This window comes from Lactuca virosa, chromosome 5 (genome assembly GCF_052849685.1).
Source record: "Lactuca virosa cultivar CGN04683 chromosome 5, Lactuca_virosa_CGN04683_v6, whole genome shotgun sequence".
NCBI lineage: Eukaryota > Viridiplantae > Streptophyta > Magnoliopsida > Asterales > Asteraceae > Lactuca > Lactuca virosa.
Genome location: NC_136430.1, coordinates 208611643 through 208622731, shown reverse-complemented (window position 1 = coordinate 208622731; position 11089 = coordinate 208611643). Strand labels below are relative to the sequence as shown.

Genomic DNA, 11089 nt, shown 5'->3' with positions numbered 1-11089 from the left:
ATAGAAAGTGGTTGGTGTATTCAAAAGAACTTGATAAAGTGTTTTGTTTTTGTTGTAAGTTATTTAAAACAGCTAGATCTAGAAGTAATTTGGCAACCGAAGGAATTAATGATTGGAAACATCTTAGTGAAAAATTAAATGAACATGAACATAGTTCTGAACACATGATTAATTTAAAAACTTGGACACAAAAACGACTTAGGTTAAGTAAAAATGAAACAATTGATAAAGAGTTACAAGAAAGAATAAAAAAAGATACTCAACATTATTGCTGTTGTAAAATGTTTAGCTGAATATAATTTGGCTTTTCGTGGAACTAATGAAAAAATATATGAAAAATCTAATGGTAACTTTTTAGGTGTACTTCAAATGATTGCTGAGTTTGATCCAATAATGAAACACCATTTTCAACTTATTCAAGATAAAAAAAGTCACTTTCATTACCTTAGTCATAAAATTCAAAATGAATTAATTGAATTGTTGGCATCCGAAGTAAAAAGTGCAATTATTAGAAAAATAAAAAAATCAAAATATTTTTCGGTAATTCTTGATTGCACTCCGGATGCAAGTCGTAAAGAGCAAATGACTTTGATTATTAGATGTGTTGATGCTGCAAATGTTCCAATAAAAGTAGAAGAGTTTTTTTTAGAGTTTTTAATGGTAGAAGATACATCCGGTTTAGGACTTTTTAATGTTTTACAAAATGCTTTAAAATCTCTTGAATTGGATATTAATTGTATTCGAGAACAAGGATATGATAATGGAGCAAATATGAAAGGCAAACATCAAGGTGTACAAAAAAGATTGCTTGATATAAACTCAAGAGCTTTTTATATGCCTTGTGGATGTCATAGTTTAAATTTAGTTTTGTGTGATATGGCAAACTCTTGTCATAAAGCTAAAACTTTTTTTGGTACTTGTCAAACAATATATAATGTTTTTTCTAGCTCCACACATAGATGGAGTGTTTTACTTGAGCATGTAGATGAGTTAACCCTAAAATCATTGTCTACTACTCGTTGGGAAAGTCACATTGAAAGTGTTAAAGCAATAAAAACTCAACTTTTTCAAATAAAAGAAGCATTAACAAAATTAGCTCAAGTGAGTGATGATGGTAAGGTTTGTAGAGATGCGGAATCATTAGTAGATGGTGAATTTTCTAATTTTGAATTTATTTTAAGTTTAGTGATATGGCATGAAATTTTATTTAGAATTAATTTGGTAAGTAAAAAATTACAATCCAAAGATATGATTCTTGATGTTGCAATAAAAAATTTAGAGGGATTAGTTAATTATTTTGAAAGATATAGGGAAAATGGGTTTGACTTTGCTATTAATGAGGCTAAAAACATAGCAGAAAATATTGGAGTTGAACCAAAATTTCCTATCAAACGTGTTTATAGTAGAAAAAAACAATTTGATGAAGTTCCAAATACCGAAAGAGAACAACAATCATCTCAAGAAAAATTTAGAACTGATTATTTTATTGTTATAGTAGATGTGGCTCTAACTCAATTGAGAAGTAGATTTGAGCAAATGCAACATTTTGAATCCATTTTTGGATTTTTGTTTGATGGTTCAAAGTTAAAATCTTTACTTGATGATGAATTAAAAAAATGTTGTAAGCAACTTGAAACTAGTTTGACAAATGGTGAGGAACTTGATATTGATGGAAAAGATTTATTTATTGAGTTACAAGTTTTGCAGGAAATGTTGCCGGATGAAGCATACAAAAGTGAACTTCCTTGGACAGCTATTCAAATTATGGAGTTTGCAAAGGAGATGGACATGTTTCCCAATGTGTTGGTGGCATATAAGATTTTGTTGACGGTACCGGTCACGGTTGCTTCCGCGAAAAGAAGTTTTTCAAAATTGAAGTTATTGAAGTCATATCTTCGAAGTACCATGACTTAAGAAAGATTAAATGGATTAGCAATTTTGAGTATTGAAAGTCAATTCCTACGACGTCTTGATTATGATAAAATAATAGATGTTTTTGCTTCAAAAAATGCAAGGAGGCATCGTTTTAGATGAATTTTATGTATACTTTTTTTTGTATAACCTTGTTTTGGTTTGATTGTAAAATTTATTTCATTTTTACTATTTTTTAAATAAATAAAGGCATTAGTTTAGAATCTCGCCCCGGGCATTAAAAATCAATGGACCGGCCCTGATTCCACCAAGAGAGAGCTTGATCAACGAATGTCCAGGCCGCAAACTTGACCTTGCACCCATCCGGATATCCGCAGATTTCAAACACTGATTCCACCTTCTCTATCCATCGTTTCAGGGTTATTATGCCTCCCGTCCCGTTGAAGGTTCGAGGCTTGGCGTTGGTGAAGTCCTTGTAGGTGCAGGTTCTTGTGGTTCCGTGGTTTATTCCCTGATTTCTGCTTCCAGTTCCCTACCTGTTGCATTCTCCGTTGTTTCCGTTGCGAATCTGCGCAAGTGTTGCAGTGACCGCAACAGACACTGCTGTTTGGAATGCGACTGAGTTTATTTCTGGTGGAGTCGGTGTCGTGTTGTTTCCACGGTTTGGTCTTTGAGGCATCTTTCTGTCATAAAATGGAAAGATGTTGAGCACTCAATGTATTTAGTTTCACGATTTCTTGGTTATAACACAGTGTCAGAGATTTGGTTGTGTATAAGTGAGTGAATGCATACAATCAATATGTAGTAAAAGTAATAGAACACACAACATATCACAACATCACGATAAGATATATATATATATATATATATATATATATATATATATGTATATATATATATATATATATATATATATATATATCGTTTCCACTAGTAATAACCACTTTAATATAGGGAAAATTTGCCTAAAAGGCATACAGTACATGGGGAAACATATGATCCGACATCATGACGACCCTATGAGTAGTGTAATCACTTAAACATATGGTCGATGGTAAATAGAGTAATACATAAAAAGGAAATCATAATGATAGTACGTGAGGTAATGCATAGATAAAATCATGAAGCTAGTAAGTGAACGGATGCTAGCTGCAATGAGATGGGCCTGTCAACGATATCATATGCCGAAATTTCGTGCTACAAGATTAGCCATATCAGTCATCTCCCTGACTAGCTCGTCCCTCTCGTGCTCTGCCTGTACAGCTCGGGGTTTTGTTGCTAATAGTTGTTGCCGAAGGGTGACAACCTCCTCTTCTAGGGAGTGTGTCCTATCGGTGGGGTCATGTGGTGCTGCGGAGTGCTCCTGTACTATCTTTGTGGTGGGAGGCTCACTGGGGACTTCATTTGCATCCCCGTCCTCCTCCATGATCTCATTGGATTCTCCAAACTCATAGTCTGTCTCCACGTACTCCTCAGGCCCGACACCGGGGGCTGCCTCCTGACCCATCTCGCGGTCTTCCTAAATCATTCTGTAGGCCACTAGGTTCTGATAGAAAAGAACACCCTGATGTGCTTCGTCCATGGAGACTGCGCGTGAAACAGGGAGTGAGAAGTGGGTAAAAGGGGGGTATGTGCAATAACTTTTCCAAAAATACTCCTATAGTATTTTAATTATTTGTGTTTGAATTCCTCATAAGTTTTGGATACGAGGTAATCTTCTAGGTCCATTTCCCGCCATGATTACCCCCAAACACATGTTGGTCATATTTTGAATAAATATAGTTGATCAGGCTATATTTACTCCCAATATGACCACATAACTGTCCGGGTTTAAGCACATTGTTCAATTTCCTCCAGAGGCTTTTAATGTTATTGTTTTAATGTATACCTAGGTATGCATTTTATTCAGAGTGTTTTAGTCCCATTGTATTTAAAGTTGCATATCAAGTATGATTAGATATGCCAGTTCACTATAAACAACACTCTGATACCAATCTGTCACACCCCCGAACCAGACGGCAGAAGACCCCTTGGCATGAGGTTTTCGGCCACTTGATTCCAAGAAGAAACCCTAGTCGAAAATTCTAGCCTCCATCCTCTCTCTCTCTCTCTTGTTCATCTTTTGCTAGTTGGTGTCTGTGACTCCATTAGAGGTGCAACAATTGAGGCACTAATCTCTTAGAGGTCAAGATCAACCAATCAACAAAGAAAAGATATTCTTCTAACTATGTTTAAGTTATCAATTTCAAAAATTGTATTCTAGATTAGGGTTTATGCTTTGGATAATAATTTGCATGTATAACTTGAGAAAAACCTAGATCCAAAGCATTAGGGTTGCATGTGCACCATAGGAATGTTGTAGTTCTCAAAACCCATCACATACAAGACTCACATACATCATCCAACTCAAAGTTGAATGATTCCAAGTCAGGTCCAATTGGAGCTTGGTGATGCGATTCTCACTTATGTGGCCAAGGCGATCATGTTGGGTTTTAAGCACTATAACACTCCTATGGTGCACATGCAACCCTAGATGCTTTGGATCTATGTTTTCTCTAATTATACATACATTTTCAATTTTCCAAAGCATACATCCTAACTAGCATACAATGGAGAATATACAATACAAAACTCATAGTTAGATGAATACCTCTTGATGTAATTGTAGCTCTTGGCCTTAGAAAACTTTAGCACCTCAAGTGTGATGCCTCTAATGTGTTACAAACACCAAATGCAAGAGGAGACTTGAGAGAATAGGTTAGTTAGCACAAAATCAATATCACTCTCTTAGAATGAATGGGGCAACCGATTTTGGCTCTAGGGGTGTGCTTTTATAGTGTTACAAATGCTAGGGTTTCATCCGTGAAAACCCTAATGCACCATGACCTTTCATATTACTTGGGTTCCATGGGTTAAACCTCCATGGACTATCCATATTGGTTTAGCCCATTCTAATTAACCATGGATCTTTGGCCCACACTATAAGAATCATTGATTTACTTAATCAGTCCCCATATATTTAATTAGTCTCTTTTGATCAGTAAATTAATTCCAAATTAATTCTTGATCAATACTAATTAAATAATATGATTTCTCAATTAATATATTATACTTATAATATATTAATAAATCACAAATAGACTTATTCTGAAAAGTCTATCCTATCAAATTGCACTGGTGGAGACAACCCAAAAGGAGCATGCTACAATCTGGTCAAGTACATCCCAGTTATAGTTATGGGCTTAGACACTAAATCCAACAGATCATTCCACAAGCATGATCATATCTAAGCTATTAGAGGAATCAATTTTGAAGCCATCAATGCTATTATTAGAAATACAAACTAAATTTTCATGATTACCAATTGCATGAAGATATTTTAAACATAAAACCATCATTTTTATAAACTAGAATGCTCATATTTCCGTTGTTAAAATGAAAATTGAAAATCGTGTTTATACAATTCATATGATGAAACTTTGTTTCTAAACATCTTCGTAGAGTAACAACAATCGACTAGATTTATCCTAACTTCATTACTAAACAAGAGCTCAAAATCCTCAATCATTAAGACATGCGACATTGTCCATTCCAATGATCATGTTTAGCTCTTTATGCTTAACTTCCTTCTTTCCTATAGACTCTATAATTCCATCCAAATGTGATTATCATATCATGCATCTTTCCAAGAATTGGATGTATTTGAGTTCTATTATTCACATATTTGATGTAGAGTCAAGCATTTGACTTTACCATCCCAAAATACTTAGGTCAATCTTCGTTTCCTATTATCCTTGTCATTGCATTAACTGCAACTTTCCTCTTTTGAATCATGGTTGCATGGAATAGAGGACACACCAATTACATTCCTTCATAATGGGAAGTTCTGTCCGAAACCATTCCTTTCCATTTAGGATTCGAACGTTTCCTATTCATTCTACCAACATTCAAAAGCGATAATTGGAAATGGATAAGAATTCTAATTCCTTTCCATTTTTCTTATTTTTAAGAATCTCATCAATGTTTTCTTCATACTATTCTTATGATAAATCAAGTTGAAATTATCATAATAACTAATGAAAGATCCAAGTACAAGATCTATATCAAGACTCTTGTTAAAGGTAACATTAAGACTCTCGAGTTTGTCTTTGTAGCTCTGTCTGATTACACACAAAATTCTCTTCTTCAATTCGAATGCAATTAGGAACTTTTAATGATTTTTCAAATTACTCTTTCATTTCTATTTGGTGAAACGTTTCACTTATTTGCAAATTCATTTCATATGTTCACATGTTCACAAAATTCCTTTTGGAACATCAAGGACATAGACACAGTTATGCAAGAGACCTTATTTGACAATTCTTCATTTTATGGGAATAATAACTTATATAAATTTGACGCATAATGGATTTTATAGATATTCTCATTAAGGACATCTTTCCCAAAATCAAAATTGAGGAAGATCCCATAACAAATGAGCTATTCTCGAGAGAGAACAAAGAAACACTACAATTAGAAAGTGAGTGAGTAGGTGGAAGAGGATTCCACTTTACCCAAAGGAGAATGTTTAATTAAGTCGATTTTATCCTTAATTACTAACCCAATTTTAAATTAAGGCTAAGATCCATAAATATGATTCATAACATGAAAAGGGATGTCGTAATCACATCACAAATCTATTTTAGGTAGGTAAGGCACTTTACTAATTTCAATCAAAATGAAACTCCTATATCTATTGAGATCATTGAACAATCAATGGCGTGTTAATCTCAGATTATGCTTTTACCAATTGTGACTGGGATGCCGGAGATCACAATTAAGATGTGAATAATCATGCAAACCCTCTTGACAACCTAGAAGTCTTTTATCATCTCAAATGTGATGTGTCGTAAACCACACACGCTCCTCAATTAGTGATAATTTTTGATTTGTGCCATCATAACAACTTTATAGTCCCAAATTAGTGTTCCGGTTAACCACACACACTCCACTAACGACTCATAAAGATTGATGTGCGTTTTCATGGATTAACGTACCATTTCACATTTTCTTAAAGTAACTAGAGTGGGATTTAAAGAAGGTTCTATTACTTTATATTATTATATTTTTAATGAGGTTATGTCCTATCAAATCCGTTCGGCTAACAAAACTCCACCATACAAGGGAGCGGTGGGTGTGAGTGGATGCCCAACAGCAGTCATTTTATAGGTCACTTCCATATACCCCCTTTATAGTATGGCTTCGTGAATGAGGCGTACTAACGATTCGAGTGACTCATGTTATACATATAATATTAAACTTTTAATATATAAGTATAAGTGTGTATATTAAACATTTAAAATAATGTTCAGAAATTATATTAATGATTTCAAAATTATCCTTTTTAATTAATCAAATAATTAACTATAATTACATTATGAGGATAATTCAAAGATTCTAGATATTAGAAGATCAAATTACCAATTTAAATATTCAGATTTTATCCAATTAAAACAATATCTTTAAATGTAATTATCCTAATCTGGTTCTTAATCATCTAAAAAAATCGTTGAACAGGAGGTCCACCATGATGTGGCAGATAAGCTCCACGTCCTGGTAGAAGAAAATATTGCAGATTAGACAGTTGGCCACGACGTGGCAGAAGAACACCACGTCGTGGCGAAGAAACTGAATGGCGATAAGCTCCACGTTCTGTTCTTCTTCAAGTTCAACTAATACACATTCAATTTTTAGAAATCCTTATGCTCTGATACCACTGATGGGTTTTACATGTAATAATCTGAAAAAAAAATCCTTATACTCTTAAGGGTACATGCAACCTACTTTGATCTAAGTCATAACACTATTGAAGCAACATACTATTGAACAACAAAACGTGTAAACCCTAGTTGAAATCTAAATTCACATTAAGAGGAGGGTTACATACCTTTTGTAGATCCCAAAGAAGCTAATCAAACTCTTCTTATAAACTCCTTGGAAAACCTAACTCTTCTAGAAAACCTAAGAAGGGCTCCAAAACCGTCCATACCATGGACCATTCTAGAATTGCCTCGTTTGTTCAACTATTGAACAATTATAATTCACCCCTTGCACCTTTAATTAATTCTAATTAACCCCGAATTAATTCCAGATTACAAATTAATCAATTATTACCCATTTCTAATTAATTTATTATTCATATAATAAATTAACAAATCATTAATTAACAATTTCTAATTAATTAGTCCCATCATATATTAACATAACATTCTCTCTCTCTTTCTCTCTCTCTCTCTCTCTCTCTCTCTATTTCTCCTTTGATCAACCCAAGCCATTTCCTGGTTACGAGGGAAACCCAAAAAGGACTTTACGTTTATTCATCAATATTATACCAATTTAGTTAGGACCTTAGATATTTAATCCAACAAAAGGATGCATAAGAATTTATTTGTTTTGCAACTTGGATCCTAAATTTGCTGGTCTATAATAGATAATAACATTCGATGGTTATAATTTCAACGAATGGGTTCGTACCTTGTGGGATATTCTCAAGAAAGATCAGATGGTTTCAAATGCCATATTCTTGAACAACCTGCACTTAGCAGTAAATCTGAACATGATGCTTGGTGGAAGCATCACTATGATGTTAAAGATGTATCTAACATCATACTAGGAACTGTAATTCCATATTTCCAGGAATTCTTGTTGAATTTAGAAGCATATCATATGTTTTGTGAGGTGAAGCGGATATTCCTAAAATATAGTGATATTTGGTTTGAACCAGCTCAAACATTGGAAGAATGCAAGGCTAAAGAGAGTCACATTATGTGCTTTAAGAGGCTCATAGTTCATGGAAATGATACCTATAAGCGCAAGAAATTCAGAAAGGCCCAGAAAGATGGATCCTGTTTCTATTGTCAAGAAACATGACACTCGAAAAGGAATTGCTCCTCTTATCTGAGAAATATTGGCAGAACCAGTAATTCAGGTATCTATAAGATAAGATTTATACTTTTCATTTAACACTCAAGTACTTGATACTTAATGTTTATCTAATATGTGTAAATGTCTATAGATATTCAAGAAGAGTAAGCAATTGAGAGCAAACAAGTTGGAATTTCACTCTTGGAGTTTAATTTTATGTTTTGATCATAAAAGACTTGTATTGTAAAACATTGTTTGATTTGAACAATGTATGCATGAATTTATCTTGAATAAATTTATGTCTCAACTGATTAGATGATTTATTATTACTTAATCGTTTTTGTGAAGATCATATTCATATTCTGTAATGATTAATTTTAATTTTGAGAATTAGAACTCTTAATAGGAATTATAAAGTAAATATCAATATTTTCTAAAGAAAAGTTGTATAATAAAAACTATTTAGATTCAAATAAGAGTCAAATCTAACTTATCTATGACATTGTTATCTTTGTTATATAAATGAAATACACATATTCCAACTTCAAGAAATGGATTTTTGAAGGCAAATAAATATGTTTTATTTGAAATATGTGAATCTTATTTCTGTATTGTTAGGGCCAGGATCCTCAAAGCCTTTAGGATCCTCAACCCTCATCAAATATTTAGGATCCTCAACTATCTCAGGATCCCGACTATTATCTTTATTACTATTTACTAATATTTATAACGATTATATTTGGTTCTTAATCAACACATGTGCAGAAATAGTCAAGATAAGACTTTTTCTCAACGAAGTTTCATCTCAACTATGCTAAAGACCCAGAATACCAAGTCAAATAACGTTCGTGAAGCTGGTCATGGAAGAGCCCGGGAATATCGGACATCTTGTTATCTAGTTTAGACTATAAATTGACACTTGTATCTCGCACACAACACACTGTTTTTTACTTTGAGCTTACTACTTGAATTTATTCACTTGTTCTTATTGGAATATTCTCTGTAATCACCATCTTTCATTAATAAAATCATCAAGGCAGGTGATCATTATCACCTCCCAAGGTTTTGTGTCGGAGATCCTAGCAAGGATCAAGGGCTTTCCTTGTAAATCACTATGTAATTCTCTTTACCATATACCATTGCACGATTCTAACATCACAACCTCTCATTCAATTTGGTTGATTAGTACTCGTGTAATTTTTGACCAAAACAATTTGGCACCCACCGTGGGGCCGTGGTGTTCAAAATCCTCGAAAGATCATGTCTACACAACTGATCCTTTCTTCATCCTCCGCTCCTTCCATTCCAACCAAAAACCTACCACCTCCTCCGAATGGACCCCCTGGTCAGAGGAAAATGCCTGACACTTCCAAGAAAAACTGCCCTCCAGTCAACCAAGGAAGTTTGGGATCTTCAGGGCTCCAGGATCCGATTGAGTCGGTCACTACTGCAGAACTCTTCACTATGATGAGGAAAATGATGCAACAGGTGACCCAACAGAAAGAGGAGAATAGAGCACTACTCAGAGAAGTGGAGAGGATGAAGGTGGAATTTTAAAAATCCCAGGAAACAGCGTCCACAGTTGTACAACCAAGGATCCCGAACTTCGATAATACAGGATCCTCAGGAAATCACAAGAAGAACACAATTCCTGCCACTGTGGTGGAAAATCGAGCATCTATGATCAATGATCTCAATGAGCCTTTCAATACACCTAGAAAACTTGATTCTAGCAATTTCTTAAACAACAATACTATCAATACTAACTCTACTAATGTTGATACATGAATAAATCCAAGCATGGCTAGAGAACTTCAGTATTTAAGACAAATGATCTCAAGCGTACCCGAGGTGGTTCAACCCATACCATAGGCATCTCCAACAAGTCACAGGATCTCAAGATTTGCTCCTGCAATAGCCGATGCCGAAGTTCCTAAGCTCTTCCAAACACTTAGCACGAATCCTTACAATGGAACTACGGATACTGAAGAACACTTAGCACAATACCGAGAAAGGATGGAGATCGTTCCCATCCCAGTTCACTTGAAGGAAGCTTGCCTATGCACATGCTTCAGTTCAACCCTTACGGGATCAGCTCTCAAATGGCTGCTAAACTTTCCTCCATATTCTATTACTTCATTTGCACACTTAGTCAATATTTTCAATAACCAGTTTTCTTGTAGCAAAACTATCGAAAAGATCACTAGTGATCTCTATCGGGTGGTTCAGGATCCTAAGGAACAACTTAGAGATTTTGTTAACAGTTTTGGTAGGGAAGCTCTAAGCATCCCCAACATTGACATGGCAATTGCCA

The 11089-nt window shown here is 34.4% G+C and overlaps 1 protein-coding gene across 1 annotated transcript; it reads left to right on the top strand.

The window, feature by feature from the left end:
- The first annotated feature begins 582 nt into the window (after nucleotides 1-582).
- LOC145112306 (uncharacterized) lies at nucleotides 583-1914 on the top strand. Its single transcript, XM_079048482.1, has one exon. It carries the CDS (start codon nucleotides 583-585, stop codon nucleotides 1912-1914), a length of 1332 nt encoding a protein of 443 aa, XP_078904608.1.
- The last annotated feature ends 9175 nt before the right edge of the window (nucleotides 1915-11089 follow it).

Excerpts from the sequence above, each read along its gene's own strand:
- LOC145112306 (XM_079048482.1), top strand. The coding sequence starts at position 583 with ATGACTTTGATTATTAGATGTGTTGATGCTGCAAATGTTCCAATAAAA.